At 37.2% G+C, this 22,992-nt stretch overlaps 1 protein-coding gene and 1 long non-coding RNA gene across 2 annotated transcripts in view; one reads left to right on the top strand and one right to left on the bottom strand.

Annotated features, from left to right (window-relative positions):
- The window catches only part of LOC138143314 (uncharacterized), a 358,919-nt gene that overhangs the window by 252,630 nt on the left and 83,297 nt on the right, over positions 1-22,992 (top strand). The gene's annotated exons all lie outside the window — the stretch shown is intronic.
- On the bottom strand, positions 7,090-8,412 carry LOC138143308 (glyceraldehyde-3-phosphate dehydrogenase-like). The gene has a single exon (XM_069064511.1). It carries the CDS (start codon positions 8,303-8,305, stop codon positions 7,304-7,306), a length of 1,002 nt encoding a protein of 333 aa, XP_068920612.1. The 5' UTR covers positions 8,306-8,412; the 3' UTR covers positions 7,090-7,303.

The raw sequence follows: 22,992 nt of genomic DNA, 5'->3' as shown, positions 1-22,992 counted from the left end.
GAGGATGTTCATCCACCTCTCTGCACTGAGAACCCAGAGGGTGTGATGAGAAGAAACTCACAAGAAAAGACCATTTTAAATGTTTAGTGTTAAATCTGGAGAAGTTTACTTACAATAAGGAGAACTTGGCAAAAACAAACAGAAGATTGCAGTTGTAAAGGTGTGACTAACAACCTAGACTTTATTACAAGGAATTGTCTTCCCTACCAATGCTATATCATATCAATTTAATTTATTTACATTGTTTTTCATAAGCATAGCCTTATAATCATCAACATACTTTAAATGTTTGACAACAAAGATATAGAGCTAAAAGAGACCTTTGAGAGACTACAGCCTAGCACATTTTACGCAGAGAGCTTATAACTTACCCAAGATCATTCTGGTAATATGACTATTCAAGCCTAGGTCATAGGATCATAAATCAAACCTGGATGGAACCTCAAAGACTACCTAATGCAATCCTCTCAATTTAAAAAGAAGAAAACAGACCCAGGGTGTTTGTGACTTGTCCAAGGTCACACAGAATAAGTTCCGGGAGTGGAATTTAAACCCAGATCTTCTCACTCCAGAGCCAGCGATCTTTCCACTATTACACCTACTGCACTTTCAAATGTAGCATTCCTTTCATTTTAAGCAATCAGCAAAAATGTATTAAATTTATGTGTACCAGGAATTGTGGTAGGTGTTAATCCCAGAACATATTCTATGAACTAAAGTGAACAAATTCAGTGAAGTCTGAATTCAGTCAAAGGGCTGCACTTGAGGACCTAAAGGGCCACATGTTTACTTGAGATCACAGGTTCCCCACCCCTAATGTAGACATTCTTCAGCCAAAGTGGTCAAATGGCAAATCACTCCTCCCCATAAAATCAACCTGCACTCTCCTACAAATACACACAGAGTTTGTGTAGTGGAGTGGGGGAGGAAATGACATGAATTTAGAGCATACATGGTTATGAGTTATACATGTAGGGAAAAAACATGTGGCCAAAGCATCTCAACTCCCAAAATTCAGTCTTGATGTCCTTTCCTTTTTCCAAAGTTTTTTATTTTGTTTTATTTTTGCCATTCAGTCATTTCAGTCATCTTGGACTCTATGACCCAGTGGACCTCTCTCCATGGGGTTTTTTTTTGGCAAAGATACTCTAGTGGCTTGCCATTTCATTCTCCACTGACAAACAGAGACTAAGTGACTTCTCCAAGTCACACAGCTAGGAAGTTTCCAAAGTTTACTCATAAACTTAACTACAAGATAGGATATCTGTGATATACTGGTGACTCCACTGCTCAGTAGAGCTAGGTCTTTGCAGGGCACAGCTAAGGCGTTTGGGGAGGGAGGTAGGGGTAAAAATCATTAAAGACTTCATGTAGAATATGGCACTTGGGCTGAGCTTTGAAGGAAATTAGGGCTCTAAAAGGCAGAGAGTATATTCCAAGCATAGTACCTTCTGCAAAGGTACAAAAAGAAGTGATGAGTATGAGGTAACACCAGCTTTAGATGGACCATCAAGTTCATAAAGTGGGGTAGCATAATTAAGTCAGAAAGGTAGATTGGATATATGTTGTGATGGGCTTCTAATGACAAGCAGAGGTGTTTGTATTTTATCCTGGTCACTAGAGTTGACTGAGTAAGAAAATAACATGGTCAGACCCATGCTTCTAGAAAACCATCTTTCAGTCTGTATAACAAGGAGTCAGATAGGGAAGACACTGGAGGCAGGAAAACCAATTATTATGAAGCTTTTACAAAGTTCAAGCAAGAAGACAGGAGAGTAAACTAGGCTGGTAGGTATGAGTAGAAAGAAGGTGATGGAAGCCAGAGATACTCTTTACCATGAGATATTTTGGTACAAAAACTGATTTTCAGGAACAATTTCATAAATTACACTGTGTATGTAAATCTTTTTTGATGCCGTTTTTCCTATTTGTTCCAAGTACAAAAGGTTTCATTTCTGATCATAGGATAATGTCCAGCATTGACTACAGGTATAACTTTTCATATTAACAATATTCATATCTTTTTTAATGGTTTTTGATGACAGATATTTTAAAGCTAGCATTCAATATATATATTTGTCCTTCATAAGTTCTTGAGTCTGTATGGAGGGAGGGGAAAAATGTCATGGAATAGGTTCTGTTATAAATATTTAGAACTAGTTAGGGGCCAATATGTTTACATTATATTCCTCACTTAATTTTATAGTCTTTCCAATCTTACCATTTAATCAGCAATCAATCAACAAACATTAATTAAGCACCTACTATGGGCCAGGCACTGCACTAAGCAAAAACTATCTTAGAATGAAATCTATGCTATTATTTATCCTTAATGATTTCACTCACCTCCAAAAAATGTAATCCTTTTCCCATACAGCTGCCAAAGTATTATTCCCAAGACACAGGTTGTATCTTGCCATTCCTCTACTCAAAAAAAAACAAAACCTGCTGGTGGTTCTTTATTGCTTTGAGTACAAAACCTACACTTCTCTAGCATTTAGATACCTTCCTAATCTGGCCCCAGCCCCCCTCTCCAGACTTGCTATGCATCGCTACCCTTTCTGCAGTATGTGATCTGGTCAAACTGACCTACTTGCTGTCCTCACATACCACATTCCATCTTCCTTTACAGTGAATTTGTACAGGTTGTCCCTAAATATCTGGAATGGATCCCTGCTCACTCCTGCCTTGTGGAATAATAGATTCCCTTCAAAACTCAACTCTAGAGCTGCTTTCTACATGATGCCTTTACTAATGCCTCCAAATGCCTTGTATTTACTTTGATTTTGTATTTATTTGTGTATGCATGTTGTTTTTTCCCAATAGTGTAGAAGCCCCTTGAGGTCAGGGATTGGGTTTTTTGTTTGTTTATTTCTGTATTCCCAGCACCAGGTTGCACGGTAGATAGAACACTAAGCTGGGAATCAGGAAAATTCATCTTCCTGAGTTCAAATCTGGCCTCTGACACTTACTAGCTGTATGACCCTGGGCAAGTCACTTCGCCCTATTTACCTTAGTTACTCACTGGTGAAATGAGCTGGAGAAAGACATTGCAAATCACTCCAGTATCTTTGCCAAGAAAACCCCAAATGGGATCATGAAGACTGAAACACAACTCAACAAAAACATTCCCAGCACCTGGCCTAATAATGTTGATTTTGAATATCACCTGTGTGGCTAGCTGGATAGTCATTATTCTATTTCACTATTAGAAGAACTTTCCAATTTTAGGCTGGGAAAATATACTAGAGAGCTTATTCACTAGTTAAATGGATTATCTCAATATAGTAATCAATCATAGGTTTTGCTAAGGCCACTTCATAGTGTTCATCAAAACCAAAATTACATTACCATTCATTTGTATACTGCTACCTATGCAACTTTATACTTTGTGTGTGTGTCCAAACCTCCAGTTGGACTGGAGAATATAATATTTGTCATTACCTATCTCTGTGTCATTGTAATAAGTGACTCTATGGCTGGTATTCCCTCACTCCACCTCCTCACATTTCTTCCTGTTGAAAATCATGCCCAGCCTCTAAAGTCAAGCTTAAATACTACTTCTTCCTAAAAGCCTTTTCTGATTTCTCTTCTATTTGCACACCTTTCCAAGCTGATAATGATATTCCTGCTTCTTAAATCTCACATAGCATTTTGCACATTTCTTATGTATGGTACTGTCTCTTTGTAGAATGGTTACAGGTACTGATCATGTGTTATTCTGTAGGAGACTGACTATCTTCTGCACCTCCCACCACCGTAATCATCAACTCCCAATGACCATATCCAGACATAACAGTAAAAATGATGAGGTTACATAGAATGAAATTGATCTGTACCATCCAATTTTTCTTTAGCACTTCAAAGAGTGAGGGGTTGTTGCAGCAAGCACCCCAGTGTCCCCAGGGTGCCTGCTCACACAGGTTCTTGGATCTGCTTTGTTAAAGGAAAGCAACTCAAAATGGGTTAACAAGCTTACTTTAATCAGTCAGACATATATCGTTTACCTTATTCAGGAGAAAAGGTCAGCACCCTCAAAGTATACAGGCATAATTATCAAGACAGAAACATCAAGTAGACAGATTTCCAAACTGTCCAACCATTACATCCATACCCAGTCAACATCTGGGTTTCCACATTCTGGGTTTTTCAAAGCCGGGGGACTCTCAACAACGGCTTCCCAGAATTCAGATCAAATTACAGAACACTTCTCAAAGTGAGTCCCAAAACAAAGCTACACATCAGGGCTTATATAGCCTTCTCCTGGCTCAGAGAATGTAACAACCTTCTTGACCCACTGGCCAATCAAGAAGTATCTACTGAAAAACAAGCCTCCCTCCCCAGGCTTCTGGTGCACTTTAGCCTAGGGGCAGGGAAGATCTTTAAAATTTACATTCGCATTACAGGGGTCAATGTCAAATGGCATTCTCCTACCTAACTCTCTTTAGAGTTGTGCCATAAAGAAGCTTTCTTGGATTATAGCAAAAATCATAGGTACTATTAACCCTCCAAAAAGGAACTGAGAAGACATCAGCAACTACCTAACAGTATAACTATTCTTTCATCTCTAAAAAACTCATTACAAAAAAGGTTGTGTGTAAAGGATATCCTTTATGAAACTATAAAAAGAGGAAGGCTTTTGTAGATGATTTTCTTTTTTTTGTTAGCACTTTAAGGTTTTTTTTTAATTTATTTTAATTTATTTTTAGTTTTCAACATTCACTTTTATAAGATTGTTCTAAATTTTCCTCTTCCCTCCCTTCCCCCCTCCCCAAGACAGCATGCAGTGTGATTAGGCTATAGATGTACAATCATATTAAGCATTTCCACATTAATTCTGTTGTAAGAGAAGAATCAGAACAAAAGGGAAAAACCACAAGAAAGAAAAAAGAGAGAGAAAATATTATGCTTCAATCTGCATTCAGACTCCACAGTTCTTTCTCTGGATGTGGATAGCATTATCAATCATGTTTTCTTTTGGAATTGTCTTAGATCATTGCATTACTGATAAGAGGTAAATCTATCAAAGTTGTTTATCGAACAATATTGCCGTTAATGTGTACAATGTTCTCCTGCTTCTGCTCACTTCACTCAGCAGCAGATGATTTTCTTTAACCATAAAATAGATTTAGTTTTTTGGTTTTATTTAAGCAAACATACATTGGGTATTTGAATAAAATGGCCAGTCCACTGAAGTAGGGTTTGAATGCTTGGCAGTTCAGCTTGAGAAAGGAGTACCTATCTTGCCAGCTGGTCTTCAGAGTCTTCCTAAGACAATTCAAATGGAAGAGATTCAATTTCCTGGCATGGTGCTAGTACACTCTCCAGGTTGCACAGGCATACAATAATGGAGTCATCCTGAAAATTCTTACAAAAAGTGTGTGTGTGTGTGTGTGTGTGTGTGTGTGTGTGTGTGAAGGATATCCTTTATGAAACCATAATGATTTTCTATAACCTATCTCACCTTCAGTCATTCAATTAACCAACAGGGATAAAGACTACAGAATTTATTGTATATTGATTTCCAAAAAAAAAAGGAAAACACTATGTAAAACAGAACATAGATTTAAAATCTCTATTCTGTCTCTCATGTTTTCATTATCATCATATAATATTCCTTGATAGAGACAACTACAGAGGTAACTTTATCCTTTGATCTTCTAATAAATGAAGTGATGCATAAAACCAGAAGATACCTTTGTCAGAGGCATAAAACACTTCATGGAAGATGTCCTTGTGGAAAGCATCAATGGAAGAGGCATTCCCTAAATAGGGTGAAGCCCTCCAAAAGATCCTGTTTGCCAATTACATCATGACATTAAGCCCTGGAAGAATAGAGAAATGTCTCAGTGAAATCCAATATAGACAGTAACTACAACAATGTAAATGGAAAGAATGACACACCAAAACATCAAAAGTAAATGTGACAAAAATTATAAAGATCAAATGGAACTCCAAAGAAGAGATGAGAAGACACCCACAACCTACCCCCTTGTGAAGGTGGGAGTACACAGGTGTTGTACATTGCACAGGTTTTTGTGCTTTTTCAAAGTATCAATTATGATGACTTTTTTTTTCCTCCCCCAAAAAATACTATTTGTCATATGGGATGCTCTTGGAGAAGGGGAGGGGGAGGAACACAAAGAATACTATGGTGATGTAAAAAAAAACAACAACCAGAAAATATTTTTGGGAGGGGTTAACAATCTTCCTTTAATCAATCAAACATATATCGTTTACCTAGTTCAGGGGAAAAAGGTCAGCACCCCTCATTTCAGAGTATACAGAGGTTACAAGCAGAAGTTACAAGACAGAGAAACATTTCAGCAGACAGGCTTCCAAACTGTCCAACCATTACATACATCCATACCTAATCACAGTTACCAGAGAGGGAAGCATCAATATCTGGGTTTTCAAAGCCGGGGTGGGGGGGGGAGGCAGCTCTCAACGGTTGCCCAGAGTCTCATCTGGTCAAATCACACAACACTTGTCAAAGTGAGCCCCCAATGAAAATATTTTTTAAATGATGTCACCTATATACCCAGTTATCACTTTGTTAAGACGAGGTGTGGTGAATGAGCTATGTCTTTGACACTACTTTTATTGTGTCAGTCTCAAGCTCAGAAGCTCTTAATGACTCTATTTTTGCTCAATAAAGCAGTGACATTCAGATCCCTCCATAAATTCTCCCTAGCAAATATGTATATATGTTTATGTATTTTGTATGTATAGCAATTAAGTGTATATAAATATATTTCTGTATATATGTATGTATTCTATACACACACACCATGCAGGTCAGCACCTTCTCTGCAACATAAAGTCTTAGAAATTTGTCTATAGTACTAAGAAGTTAAATAACTTGCCTAAGATCCAACAGTGAATCTCTTCAGTAGGCCACAACTCTTCCTTCTCTTATTTTATCTTCTGATTTCAGATTACTCTCTAATGGGTCCAAGGTGGCCTAAGAGCCCCTGAAACCTGCACTGAATAACTCAGACACTGGAAAATTCTGGATCCCTCAGGCCTGAAGATGTCACAGCTTTATACTCTTAAACTCTCTGACCCTCAATTTCCTCATTTGTAAGATTCTTTTTTTTTTTTTTGCACTGAATATGTTGACTTTATTGATGGTACACAATACAGGACTCTAGGCTTCTTCCCCCGACTACAGGGGTGCTTTGGAACAAGGATGTGAATGGAACATGGGATCCCTAGTATAGGAACACAGGTTAGGAATGTGAGCTCCCCAGTGGTGGATTTCCTCTTTTTGGCTGGGGATGAAGATCCATGGCTTTCCACTTTACTCCTTGGAGGCCATGTAGACCATGAGGTCTACTACACGGTTGCTATAACTATACTCATTGTCATACCAGGAAATGAGCTTGAGAAAATGGTCATTGAGGGCAATACCAGTGCCAGCATCAAAGGTAGAAGCGTGAGTATTGCTGTTGAAGTCACAGGATACAACCTGGTCCTCTGTGTAGCCCAAGATGCCCTTCAAGGGTCCCTCTGATGCTTGCTTCACCACTTTCTTGATATCATCATATTTGGCAGGTTTCTCCAGGCGGCAGGTCAGATCCACAACAGATACATTGGGAGTAGGAACATGGAAGGCCATGCCTGTGAGCTTCCCATTCAGCTCAGGAATAACCTTGCCTACAGCCTTAGCAGCGCCAGTGGAAGCAGGGATGATGTTTTGGGCAGCACCACGCCCATCACGCCACAGCTTACCAGAGGGGCTATCTACTGTCTTCTGGGTAGCAGTAATGGCATGGACTATAGTCATGAGTCCTTCCACAATGCCAAAGTTGTCATGAATGACCTTGGCCAAGGGGGCCAAGCAGTTGGTGGTACAGGAAGCATTACTGACAATCTTAAGGGAATTATCATATTTCTCATGGTTCACTCCCATCACAAACATTGGGGCATCAGCAGAAGGGGCAGAGATGATGACCCTCTTGGCTCCACCCTTCAAGTGAGTCCCAGCCTTTTCCATGGTGGTAAAGACTCCAGTGGACTCTGCAACATACTCAGCTCTAGCATCTCCCCATTTAATATTGGTGGTATCCCGTTCCTGGAAGATGGTAATGGCTTTTCCATTGATCACCAGCTTCCCATTCTCAGCCTTGACAGTGCCCTTGAATTTGCCATGAGTGGAATCATATTGAAACATATAAACCATGTAGTTGAGGTCAATGAAGGGGTCATTGATGGCCACAACGTCTACTTCACCTGAGGTGAATGCAGCCCTGGTCACCAGGCGCCCAATACGGCCAAATCCATTGACTCCGACCTTCACCATCTTGTTTCAGGGATGAGACTTAAGCAGCAGAACCTGGCACCAAGCTAGGAGAAAAGCCGAAAGCCCATTTGTAAGATTCTTTTAGATATCCTTAAGGTAATTTTTCAGTCTTAGAGCTATGATCCTACTAACATATACTTGACTTCCTGTGTTTCTACTGAAGAATTTTTTGTCACGTGTTAAGATATACATATTTATTTTAATATTTGAACATTATATAAATATAAGCACTGGAACCAGAAGCCGCAATTGCTTTCACAAAGTAGTGACTACTTTTCTACATTGTACATACAATTACAATCTGTGATTTTATAAAATACTATCTAAATAATCTAGAAAAGTTTATGTTTTGGTTTCTATAGCAACTGATAATTAACTTCCTGACTTGTAAGTATAAATTCTCAACAATATTCTCACATTTGTAGACTTAATTCTGTTAAAAAATTCACAGAGAATCTTTATATATAGAAAAGCATCGTGATGCTGTAGAATATTACTGCATTTGAAATCAGAGGATTTTAACTTTAAAACCTGAATCTATTTACTAGCTGTAACCTCTGACAAGTCACTTAAACTCTCTGGGACTCAATTTTTCTCAGGTATAAAATGGTAGGAGGGAAAATGGACTAGGTATTTCATACAGCTTTAAATACAGATTTCATACAGCTCTAAATCTGTGACTTCGGAATAGTGTGGCTATTTACATATACATATATATTTTACATATAATTTAATACACATTATATACTTTACACATGCATATACATGTCATGAGGGTTGAATTGGATTACTCCACCCCCACCATGGAGTGCTGAGCCTGCACCTCTAGCAACTTCACGAGATGAATAGGACTTATCACTACAGAGCTCTCACTTTGAGATGATGAAGCAAAACCTTTATTAGCCACTAAACAGGAAGAATAGATGACTCAAAGAGGGATTTTTCAAAACAAATTAGCTATTTTTTCTACTTCTTCTCTTCCTGACTGTAGATCAGGTCAAAAATATTCAAGCTTATCCTTGAAGGGGTGGGGAAAGAGGTCTGGTGCCTTTCACCCTACCCTGGGGAGAAATATTGAATTGCAAGCACTTAACAGCTTGAAGACCTGTGTAAGTTTGGGTAAGATTGAGTCTGGGCTTTGGGCTCCTTAGCTGCCTCTTTATGTTTTCTTTCTTTTGTGAATTTAGGTGATGAAATTGCCAGGGGTGTGCTGGAACCAGCTATAAGTATTGTTAAATTTTCCATGTGAGAATTTATATCTTTGAAATTGACAATACTACAAACGTGAGTTTGACTTGATGTTTTGTTGTTTGTCTAGATTTAAGAAACTGATGAAGTAAAATGTTCCTATTGCAGATCAGTCTTAAGTTTGGGGCATGTTTACTTTTTTCCGCCAGAGAAATGGTTGTTAAACATTACCAGCACACCCCTAGAACAGATGATTCCACAATGAAGGTGTCTAGGGTTAGACAACAATGTAAACTGGAGAGATTGCACGCACATCTTTAGTTTCTTGTTTGGAGCTGACTAATAGCAAAGGGAGTTTCTACATCAGAGAGTACAACCACCACCAAGGAAAGGAGCTGACTCATGACTGGGTTTGCCAGAAGAAATGGACCTGGTGAGAGTTTTTTGGTGCCAAGGTAAAATGTAAAATCCTATTTAGCAGTCCTTCAAATCGAATCATGTGTTGATACTTTAATCATCAATCACATGGGAGAGTATAATAGTTACATTACTAATGCTGTTTATTTTAGTTTTTGTTAATGTGTTTTTGTGTATCTTTTGTGTTTAGCATTTCCTTTATATGGAAGAAATAAGTAACCATCCTGATCCACATTATACAGTAAGTACCTTTCTAATCCCTACTTTGGAGGGGACTGTAGAAATGATCCAAAACCTAAGATTTTAAATCATTTCCCCTGGAGCTATGAGCTAGCCATTTAAATAAGCAAAAAAGTGACCTGACTTCCTGAGGTTTGAACCTCATCCACAAATGCCTGAGTACAGAGCTGAGAGCGGATCTTGAGAGGGGAAGCATATTCTCACCCACCCCCAGCGTGAGCTGTGTTCAACAGCAGTTTTCTATCGTTCAACTTTTCTACTGGTTAAATGTTTGCTGTCTAAAACAAAAGGGCTTCAGTGAAATTGGCACATATATCCATATATCCCAATTATGTAAAGTTTTTTGTTGGTTCTGTTCAAACTCAAGGATTGTCCTTCCAAATGCATCCCCCTAGTGCCTTGCACTGAATAATCTCAAATAGTATCGTATCTCAAATGGCATAGTTCTTTGACAGTACCAAAATTGAGTCTGGGGAGAGCCCAGCCTATCACCCCAGGTAGTCCTGGAGATTGTAACGCGCCGCCCCCCCCCATACAAAGTGGTGCAAATTCAACAAACAACTTGTTACAGAGTTTATTAGCCCACTTAGTCCTTCTTAGAGACTCCAAACCAAGCAAATAGAAAAAAAAGGAAATAAAAACTAACTTCCCCTCTCAGAGAAGCTGTAATCCCAAAGGAACCCCTGGGGCTCTCCCCACAGGCATTAGGAACCTAAAGTTCAATGAAAGTCTTCTCCTTACCCTCAAATAAGAAACCAAAATATCCTGGGTAAAAAAACTTCCATGGTTCCCTGAGATACATAGGGCAAACCCATACATTTTCCCTACTTGATCCCCTGACAATGCAAAAGGCCCTTTAGATGGTGTTCGTGGAAAAAAAGACATTTTTATTGGTGCCTCTGAAACTCACAGGACACCCCACTTTTCTCCAATGGATTTCTACAAATACATTAAATAGTCCAAACTCATCTGTTGATACAGTAAGGAGGATTAGTTCAAAAAAAGTGTAAATCCTCAGATGAACCCCAAATAATGAGGAAGAGGAGAAGGATGGTAATGATACAACTCCAGGACTGGAGCTCATTCTAATGCACCCCCTAATTGCCAAAAAATAATAAATAAAGCACTCAGGGTTGATTAGAATCAGTCCATCGAACTAAGCCCTTAAGTACAAGAACCTTAATCACTGATGGCCTTAGGGGCCTGAAAGCTGATTTCACCTTCTCCTTTGCTAAGGGGTTCCTCTCAACTATGGATTCAGTCTTGGCTGGGTTAAAACATAGGGGTGCCTGTTCCCCAAAGAGGGGGGGATCAGGGTGTTCTCATTGTCTTTGAAGTTTTACATCCCCTAACCTGGACCCTTGTTGAAAATGATTTAAAGGTTGGGTTTGGCTTATTTTTAGAGTCTCTCCAAAAGAAGCAGGGAGTCATATCAGGTCTAGGACAGCTATGTGCTTCCTCTACTCCCATAAGAAAATGCTTAACATAAATGAGAAGCAATATTTATAAATACTGTTATACTTCTCAAGAGTTTGAGACTTAAACTTCAGAACATGAAGTGGTTTGCAGAACTGTTGAAAAAGGATATTTCATTTTATCTCAACTTGGCACTATCCCAAACACTTTCCTCTAATTTCCTCTCCTCTGGCAAAGCCAGCCATTGGTTAAGATATTCTCCCTTTGCCAATTCTATCTGTGACCAAGGGACCTAGGATCTCTATACCTCTTAAATTCACAAGATTGCTTCCAAGATTAGAAAAATCAACCTCACAATTGGTCACCTATACTCAGGAAAGAATTAAAACAGAATTGGCCTCCAGCAAACCCAGACTCAGGCTCAACTAAACCCTCACATGCTTTAGCTGCCAGATGTTTGCCATCCAGCTTCTTGCTCTGATTGGGTGGTATGAGACTCTAGGGAGAAGATCAGAGACTCAGGGTATGCTCAGTAGATTGGAAAAGAGAAAAGGAGGGTGGGTCCAACTCTCCATTTTAAAGATCCATTGGGTCAGAAGCTTTTTCTGACAAGTAATCGATTAGGGAATTACTTAACCATTTTAAAATATTCAGGTCCTTCAGCTGAGTTGTTTTCCTTAAATGGTCGGGGGATAGGTATAGCATTCTATCAGGTATACTCTAATTAGCCTTCCAGTCAAACACACAGAACACAAAATTATCTTTTGTGTAAAGTTTTGCAAGCAGAGGTCCCTGATCCATTTGTCTGGGAGATAAACGCAGAAGTAATCACAGAAGCACAGCATTCATCTCAGTCAAGTCCCTCCTTTCTGAACTACACCCTTTCCCCCCACCATCTTTCCAAGTTAAATGATCCCCATATGAATAGAGGACAGTAATTCCCTTCCCCCCCAAACCCCAGATCTTATTTTGAATATATTTTATATCTCTGTCTACATACAACTTATTTTCCTCCTAATAAAATGTTAGCTCCTTGAAAGCAAGAAATGTTTCATTTTTGTTTTATATCCACGGATCTTTGCCCATAACAATTACCTAATAAATATAGCTAAGATGTTAAATGAATGAATATGCATCAAAAATATCTTGAACTCACTCTTCTACAAAGTAGATAGATATGAAGAGGATAGATTTGGACCTTGGAGTATTATAAATTCTGGTTGAACCTTGTTGAGAATAACACAACATAATTTTTCTTTTTCGCCTTTTGGAGGGCAATTGGGGTTAAGTAACTTGCCCAAGGTTACATGGCTAGTTTGTGTGTGTGTGTGTGTGTGTGTGTGTGTGTGTTAAGTGTCTGAGGCCTGAACCGAACTCAGGTCCTCCTGATTCAGGGGCCGGCACTTTACTCACTGAGCCACCTAGCCGCCCCCACAACATAATTTCTTTAGCCTTTGATTCTCTATTTCTATATCCTGAAAGTCTTCAACTCAACTTAAGTCCCCCATCTGAATTCCTTTTAGGAGTAAGAGAAATTGTGAGAGTACATGTGGCAGAGTATCACAGAGTTAGTTATACATGTGCCTATGGACACATCTATATGTATAGCCCCTCTACATACATACCCATATACATTTTAGAAAGAATATAAAAAAACCCAGAAACTCAAAAGACATGTGCTTGCCAAAATTTTAAACCATTATCCTAAGGAAAGGCTTGTTAAAAGTTCAAATGGAAGAATCATTCCCTATGTAATGGGACCCTACCTTTTTGGGACTATGGTGTAAGGAACAGAATGTTGGAGCTGGAATTGGAAAACTAAATGGAGTCCTCTCCTTAGGCCCTAGTAACTGTGTGCTAGGGAAGGCACTTAACTTCTGAAACCCTGTATTTCCCTATCTGCCAGATGAAGATTATAGCGTGGTACTACTTACTTCACAGGGTTGTCATGAGGAAAGGGGTTTGTAAATCTTAAAGCTTTGTAGATAAATGAGTCATGTTTCCTAACATTTTCTTTTCTATTGATTAGCCCTACATATAAAGAAATTTTCAATAAAACCAGCAATTCCACAAGCAAACAGTGGATCAGTTTCCCTAATGTATAAACCAAGACTAGGTTGGAGTTTTAGTCAGATTAGAATTATGAATTATCTTTCTCAGGCCATTAGAGGACTTAACAATGCCGAACTGAAAGAGAACAGATGTATACCTTGGAGGATTATGGACTCTGACCAGACAGACCCAGCACCCTCATGTAGTTAATGCAGTGTTTATCTGCACTCCTGAGGAAAGTATAGTGCTCTACTAAATCAGCATCATTCCACATTTATTGCCTCTTTGTCTTTAATGAGAACACAAAATGAGTTAAACAAACATAGTTTAGTCCCAACCTTGTAGGCAGAGACATAACTTCCTCCCTGGAAGTAGCTCACCTTAATAAATGCATCTAGGATATTGAATTGATGAATAAGCATCAAAAGTATCTTGAGCACACTCTTCTACAGATATGAAGAGCGCATATGTGGATCTTGGAATATTGTCATTCCTGGTCAGACACTAATGAGAATAAAACAGCAACATTTACTCCTGAGGCCAATTTCCTTAGCTCTTGATTCTCTATGTATGAACCAGTACTGTAGCACTGATCTAGGCTGAGAGATCAAACAATATATCAGAGGAGGATGCCCAGGGAATCTCAAGAGAGATGGAGGGTAGTCAAGCAGAGATTATGTAAAGGATAAGAGTAATAGTAGTGACAAAGAAAGATACTCCTTTGGCATGGATAAGAAAATAAAGGAGGAAAGGTAGAGGTCATGCAGGGTAACTGTAATAACTTAGAATTTGACCCTATAAAACTGCTGCAAGAGATAAATAAAATTTAACATCATTTAGGACTAAAAAGCTCCCAGATGTGTAAAATAAAAATAATCTGTTTCAAATTATAACGGTGGCAATGAACATTATTATGGAAAATAAGATTCTTCCAAAGTATAGGTGATTGTCTCCTTTATATTGCTTACTACTAGACTACATAGAGACAAAGATGTACCTCATATTTATAAAATGATCTAAATAGTAAGCCTTAAAAATATTTATATATATATAATATATATACACATAAGAGGCAGTGCTGTATGTATGTTTATATGTATGTTTGTATGTATACACACACATATATATGTATAATGTCCTCAGAGTCTTAGGCTCTATATATGTCTATACACACACATATGTAAATATATCCTCAGAGTCTTAGGCTCTATACATGTCTATACACACACACATATATATATGTAAATATGTCCTCAGTCTTAGGCCCTATATATGTCGATACACACACATATGTATGTATATATAATTGCACATATAAAATGAAAGGCAGGATGGTGTGTTGGATAGATCACACAACTTGGAATTAGGAAGACATGGATTTAAATCCTGCCTCAGACACTAACTAGCTCTGTGACAAATCATATAACTTCACTTCAGGTTTTTCATAAATAAAAAAGGGATTATACTAGCACCTACCTACCCAGGGTTATTACAAGCAACAGATAAACATATGGAAATATTTTGTAAACCTTAAAGCACCAACTAAATGTTAGCTATTATTATAATTATTAGCTATAACCATAAAAACTACTTTCGGGTCATCTTTGACTCTTCCTTCTCCTTTACCCCACTCATTCAGTAAGCAAATTTTGGTGATTTCACACATCCCTATAACAACTCTCTTATTCCTCCCCTTGTCTTCTGTCACACAGCCTTTACCCTAACTTACGTTCTCACGTTCTTTCACCTACACTATTACAATGACCTCCTACTGATTCCAATCTTTCCCCTATCCAATGTGTTCTCTGTACAGCTACTAAATTTATATTCCTAAAACATAGGTCCAATTGTGTCACTCCTCAGCTCAAAAGTCTTCTGGGCCTTCCTCTTTTGGCCCTCAGGTGAAAAACAACAAAACAGAACAGAAACTCTTAGCTTGGAATTTAAATCTTGCTAAAATCTGGCCCTTCCTTACATCTTTCATTTAGTTCACCTTCCTCCTGTTCTAGTCACAGTGTCCTACTAATGTTCTTCTACGTATGACATCCATTTCCCACTTTGCATAAGTAGTTCCCTTAGTCTGGAATGTACTCTCTGCTCACCTCCATATCTTAGAATTCCAAGTTTCCTTCAAAACACAATTCAGATGCCACCTTCCTCATAGACCGTTCCTGATCAACCATCAGAAGATTATAGTTCTAGAACTGGCCTCATGCCCTAGAACTGATGTGTACTTCCAGTGAATGCAAGTTTCTTGATGAAGAGGAAGTTCTATTTTTGTCTTTGCATTCATAGCACTCAGCAGAGTGGGGTGTGTGTGTGTGTGTGTGTAAATGTTTGGATTAAGTTGAGCTATGTGGCACAATGGGTAATGTCCTAGGCCCAGAGTCAGGAAGACCTGAGTTCATATGTGACTTCAGACACTTACTAGCTGTGTGATTCTGGGAAAATCGCTTAAACTCTGTTTGCCTGTTTCTTCATCTGTAAAATGAGGATAATGAGAGCACCTACCTCCCAGGGTTGTTGTGAATATCAAGGGAGATAATAATTGTAAAGCTCTTAGTAGAGTGCCTGGCATATAGTAAGCACTATATAAATGTTATGTTATTATTGTTTTCGTTATTGTTGTTATTGTTATCGTTGCCACTTTTTCACACAGCCTATCGTTTTATGCCTAGGTTTTAATATATCAAAGAATCTGTGATCTCGTTGATGTGAGAACATTATCTAATGAAACACTATATCCCATTCATATTTTTTCATCCTGTACAACTTGTTCATGTTTGACTTAAATTCACCACAGGGAGTCTATTCAAGGTGCTAGGGAGGGGCCTATATAAAAATATAAATCAGGACTACACAATGAATTGTTGCATCAGAGAAGATCCATTCAGCTACCTGAACAATTTGCTTTCATTTCCAAAGAAATACTAATCCCTCTGTCTTAAAAAGAAAAAAAAACAACTCCCACATATTTGAAAAGTATACTTACTGAAATATTAAGAAAGAACTTTGAAAAAAATATTGACTTGATACTATGTATAATATTCATAAATATAATTATAGGATTTAGGAGAGATTTTTATGCGTCTGCTCACTTCCAATTGTCTAAAACAGAATCAATTTGATAGAAATGCAAACAGAAGAGGAAAAAAGATATACTTCATAAAAATCAAATGAATGGAAAAGAAGAAATAGGAGATTTCTTGTTTTTCCAAATAGAATATGAAGGCCAGAAAGGAGAAGTAACAGAAAGGAGAGAACTATACAAAAATGTTTCCTATTTCTCTCCTGTTTTTCTAATACACATAAACTTCAGCTTAATTCACCCCCTTCCACCCAGTGTTTGATCATATACCCAAGTCAGAATGCTGAATTGATGAGTCAATTTTTTCTTTGGTAACATATTAATCTCATAAACACGAGGTTGTGATCAAGTGGAATGAGGATGTGGTATGTGACTGAAAAATACCTTAAAGCCAGGGGAAATACTGAGAACATGATCAAGTGGATTTTTTGCATAAATTGTTCCTTTCCACAAAAATCTAAATCTACAATTTAGATTTTTGTATATTTACCTTAAGTTTTACTTTTGCACACGTGAAGAAAAAATTAATGTTTTGAGGGGAAGTAAATTGATGGCTATTGAGAAAATCTCAACATGTTACTTACATATCTGTATTCCCTTCTCCTTTCCCATGACTCTTCACTAGTCAGTCACCTTTCTCTATGCTCAAACCATCATTGTCTTTGCTTCTAGAGCACCACCATACTTTCTTGAAAATGTTATACATTATATTTTTTAGCTTTTATTTAGTATTTTATTTTTCCCCAGTTTCATGTAAACATGATTTTTAACATTTGCTTTTAACACTTTGAGCTCTAAATTGTCCCTCTTCCTCCCTCCCCTCCCCAGTCTACCCCCATTAAGAAGGCAAGCAGTTCAATATAGGTTATACAAGTGTAGTCATTGCAATATAATTGTTAACCAATCTACTAACAAGGAAAAAAAGAACTAATTTGAGTTTCATCTTTCATTTCCTTTTTATAGAGGTACTAATGTCTGGTCAAATTCTGAAAAGCAGATGAAGAGAAACAAAGAGCCTGGATAACCAACTACTAAGTAATCACCTAATGGATAGCAATAAGTTAATTTGTACAATACTTTATAGCTCTCAAAAGACTCATTTGAACCTCCCCACCACCATAAGAGATAGATAAGGCTAATATTATTATCTCTACAGATAGGGAAACTGAAAAGCAGAGAGGGAGGCTAGTGACAAAGCCAGGACTAGACATAAAGTTTTCTGGCTCCTGGCCCAGTGTTTGTTCTACTCCACCAGGCTGAATTACCATGTGTTGACTGTTTATCAACATAAAAACTGAAGCCAATAAAAAAATTAAAGAATGAACTGAGGAAATATTATCAATCATCATTTACCAGGTAAAGTGATTTATACTTTCACAGCAGTGGATAATCATGTGCTATTAGAAGATGAGAAATTCCTCCCAGGTTCCTAGAAGCCTGAATAGTAACCATAAAAAAGTTTAAAATAAATGTTAAGGGAAAATATGACATGGGTCCACCCAGCTTAGGCACTGAAAGAACACAATATAGATAATTAATTCACTGGAATCTCATTTTAAAAACATGAGTATAAATAATTTCTAGAAGCAACAAAGGAATTAGTAAAAAAAAAAAAAAGGAAGAAAGAAAGTAAACAAAAAAGAATGTACTATTATAAGGAATTTTTTTGGTTTTTTTGAGAGCAATTGGGGTTAAGTGACTTGCCCAAGGTCACACAGCTAGTTTTTGTGTTAAGTGTCTGAGGCCGGATTTGAACTCAGGTCCTCCTGACTGCAGGGCCGGTGCTCTATTCACTGTACCACCTAGCTGCCCAAGAATGTACTATTTAACTGCATTTCTTTGCACAGTTTTAAAGTACTATTTCTTTGCATAGAAGCTGAGATTTGAAAGAGATCTCAGAAGCCATCTGAACCTGACCAAGAATTCCCCCTACAACATAGCTGACAGCTTTCATTCATTCATCCAGCTTTCATAGCTGACAGGTATTTATACAGCTTTCACATGAAGACCCCTAGTAAGGAGTAACATAGTACCTCCCAAAACAGTCTGTTCCACTTTAAGATATCTTTAATGGTTAAGAATATTTTCATCACTGATATTCATTCACTTTTTTCACTTTTGTACTTGTAATTTTGGTTTTCTTCTCTTATATATTTTTAAAAGCGAATTAGTCAATAGTTTTGTTTTTGTTTTGTTTTGTTTTCACAAAACCAGCTCCTAGCTTAATTTTTTAGTTAAATGTTTGTTTTTTTTACCTTCAAATTTACTAATCTCTCCTTTGATTTTTAGGATTTCTGTTTTTGTATTTAATTGGGGGTTTTAAATTTCTTCTTTTTCTGAATTCATTAATCTGCTCTTTTCTCTTTAATTGCTGTTTTTATTGAAGATAGAAATTCCATTTTTAAAGACTTAACCTTTATATGTCCAATAACATAAGAAAATCTCAGACTTTTGAGAGAACATAAAAGGCAATTCATGTAAAATGTTTCTTTATCCTCAAAGCAAAGTAGTCATTGAAGCTATAGAGAGACCTTTAATTTGGGGTTAAAGATTTGAAGTAGTAATGTCTCTAATGTGTTCTAACAAATTGACCATATTTCTCAGTACAGTATTTATGCATAATATAAAGGAGGAGGGAAATGGTACATATATTTGAATTTTGTCTATGAAAGGTTAAATTAGAGACTTAGTTATAGATAGCCAAATGTTTGTGGTATATCTAAGCTTAGTAACCATAAAAAGCTAAAAATAGCTACTAATTGACCAACTAGCTACTAGGAGTTTTTTTTATTGCAGTATTTTCTCTATAAGTCATGAATATTTTAAACAATCACATGAAACAATTTAAAATATTTCCAGCATTTGATATAAGGTCTGTAACACTTTCCTACTAGTTATCATTTGGTATAAATTTAGAAATTATTAATTTTGACTATGACCCAAGCTTTCTTTTTATTTATACTTTATATATGGAATTCACAAACTTATAAAACTACAATGTCTAAAAAAAAATAAAAGCCTTTTCCAATGAAGGTCCAAAAAGTATCTTTTTTTCCTCGGGAAAAAAAAAAACCATGCTAACAAAAAAATTAAACTCTCCATAATGAAAATGCACACTATTTACACACTTGCCACTTGCCTGATTTTTTGTTGGTAATATTATAATCTATTTATGCCCCTATAAAACTCTCTGTTGCCTTTAAAATAAAAGTCTCCAGCTGTAATTCATTAATGGTTAGGATATTCCATGACTCAGCACCATACAGCATCATAAGAATACTCCTGGTGTTTTTTAAAAACATGGGCCATTGTGTCAGGGAGAAGCTTGGGGGGTCATAAAATATAGTGTGAAATTTGCTGGAGTCAACACAGCCCAATGCATGACTATGAATTGTAAAATTTTTTAGCCAATTGTACATTTTACTAGGTTGTACTTTTCACTTCACACTATTTTAGATCTTTCAACATTTCTTTAAATTCCTATTATTTGTCATTCTTAATCTCTATCTCCCATACTTGTCTCTCTCCTCATCTCTACCTCCTTGCACCTCTGCTTTCCTTTAATATCAACTAAAATACTATCTTCCAGAAGCACTTTCTAGTCCCTGTTAATGTAGTATCTTTCTTCTGAGACTATCTCCAATTTATCATATATCTTTATCTATCTATCTATCTATCTATCTATCTATCTATCTATCTATCTATCTATCTATCTATCTATCTATCATCTATCTATCTATCTCTTGTTTGTACATAGTTGTTTGCATGTCGTCTTCTCATTTAGATTGTGAACTTCTTGAGGACAAACAATGAATACTTAATAAATGATTGTTAACTTGACTATTCCATTACTAGGTACCATAGTTTGTTCAGCTATTTCCCTGTCACTGGGTACACGAACAAAGTCACATATTCTGACAGTTGTGAGTGACCTCATAGGTTACTTAATACAATTCACATCCAAACAAAAATTTTTTCTACTATATTCTTGACAAGTGATCATCTAACCTTTGCTGGATTAACAATGAGGGAAGAGGTTAGAAAATTATCTCCTGAAGAAGTCCATTCCACTTTTGGATAGCCATAATTTACAGAAAATTTTTCCTTAAATATGAATTAGCCTCTTTTCAACTTCCATCCATTGCTCATAATTCTGCCTTCTTGGGCCAATAAGAACAAATCTATTTCCTCTTTCATATGACATCCCTTCAAATATTTGAACAGAGATATGACATCTCCCCTGAGTTTTCTTTTCCCTAGGCTTCACATTCAAATTCCTTTACAATAACTTTATATGGCATGATTTAGGAAGCTTACACTATCCTGCTATAACACCAATGCAATATTCACAGTGCCCACAGCAGCTATGAATGTGCTGGTGAAGTTGTGAATCACAAAATGTAACAAGCTCTCCAGATGGAGGACAGAACCAAAGCATTTATTCAAATACCATAAAACTGAATCCCCAAACCAGAAAGCCAAATTCATTACAATAACCAAGAAGTTGGTACACATAACCAATGCAGTGAACACCAACATTCACAAGCCTTCTCAAGCCTCCCCTCTGTCAGGCCTTCAAAACAAAACATGCTACCTTAAGCAAGAATGCCCCCCTCTCTCTCACTCATGCTAGTTGCTCAGCCTCCAAGCTGCTTGCGCCCAGCAGTTCTGGTTCTCTCTCAGCTTGTGCTCAGTTTTTTATTCTGGTCATCAGCTCCTCCCTGTTCTGCCCTTTCCTGTTGCATCAGCAAGTTCCTCCCATTGTGGGTTTCACAAGTTCTGTTTCTCAACAAAGACTTGATATAATCAAGGGCAAGGCTTAACTTGGGGCAAGGCACTAAGTACTTGTTTGCTTGCCATTACAAGGGGCAGGGAAGATCTTCAGATCCCCATTACCATTACACTTGCCGGTTCTCCTTCAAATTCTTTCCAATTTTTCTGTTTTTCCTAAAATTTGGTACCCAGACCTGAACATAATAGCCCAGATGTGGTCTAACCAGAACAATGTATAGGACTTTCACCATTCTGTTTCTAGACTCTTGTCTTTTTTTAATGTAGCCTAAAATCACATGAACTTTTTTTGGTGGCCATGATGCATCAAATATTGACTCATATTGATTTGCTGCCCATTCATGACTTTCATCTGAAACAGATTAACTGATGCCTAGATATGCCTTCTCCATCTTACATTTGAGAGATTAAAAAAAAAAACATTGGGGTGATTAGGGGGCACAGTGAATAGAGCACTGACCCTGGAGTTCAAATCTGTCCTCAGACACTTAACACTTACTAACCATGTGACCTTGGGCAAATCATTTAACCCCAATTGTCCTGTCTTCTCCCTCCAAAAAGCAAAAAAAAACCACAAAACACAAAAACAAAACAAAACTAACTCAAATTTCTGCTACATTTGTCCCTGTAAATTTGACCTAATGATCTAGTGTGTGAAGATCCAAGATCCAATAATTTAATCTGCCAAGAACTTTTTGAATGTTGATTCTATAATACAGTTTATTAGTTATTCCTCCTAGCGTTGTCATTTTCAAATTTGATGGCTTATGCCTTTATTCAAACAATTGATAAAAATGATAAATTAATCAATGACAAAATTGGAAAAAATGTGTAAATAGCACAAGGCCAAACACAGAATGCCAGAGTGCTCCATTGGCAAACTCATACTGCCTTGACAAAGATTCATTAATGGATACCCTGAGGTGCTAGGCTGAGGCAGCTTAAGTAAAACATTAGGTGTTATGAAGGCATTCAGCCGATTTAGGCTTAATTTAAGGGGAAAAACAACAAACTGCTGGTAATCAGAGCTTTCTAAAAGGTTCATCTTAATTGGAAATCTTCATGCAGAGATTCAATGACCACTTGTTGGGTACATTGTAGGACTCTTATTCAGGTATGAGGCAGACTAGATATTCTCTGAGGTCTCTTCCTAATCTGGGATTCTGGGCATAAAATACAGCACAAGAGAAAAAGAATACAACAGAAAAGCCAAGTAATTCACAGGAAACAAAAGACAAGAAGAGAACAGTAGAATCTACAGTCATATATACATGATTGTTATCGATATAATTTGTGCATATAAATATTTGATCTTCTTTGAAGTTCCTTATTTTATTCAAAAGATAACATTTTTAAAAATCCAAAAGATCCATTAGAAAAGGCCAGGGTACACAGAATATAGCCAAAATGTCACTTGGTGAAAGCTTCCCTCCTTGTCTGATTTCAGTTTATCTGGCTCTAGACCTCTTGGCTCATTTCCTCCTTTCTGCTTTCA

This window comes from Petaurus breviceps, unplaced genomic scaffold (assembly GCF_028583685.1).
Source record: "Petaurus breviceps papuanus isolate PSGF00001 unplaced genomic scaffold, PetGlider_PUasm1.0 90638, whole genome shotgun sequence".
NCBI classification, from domain to species: Eukaryota; Metazoa; Chordata; class Mammalia; order Diprotodontia; family Petauridae; genus Petaurus; species Petaurus breviceps.
The sequence above is the reverse complement of the archived record's forward strand: the minus strand, read 5'-3'. Positions and strand labels throughout refer to the sequence as shown.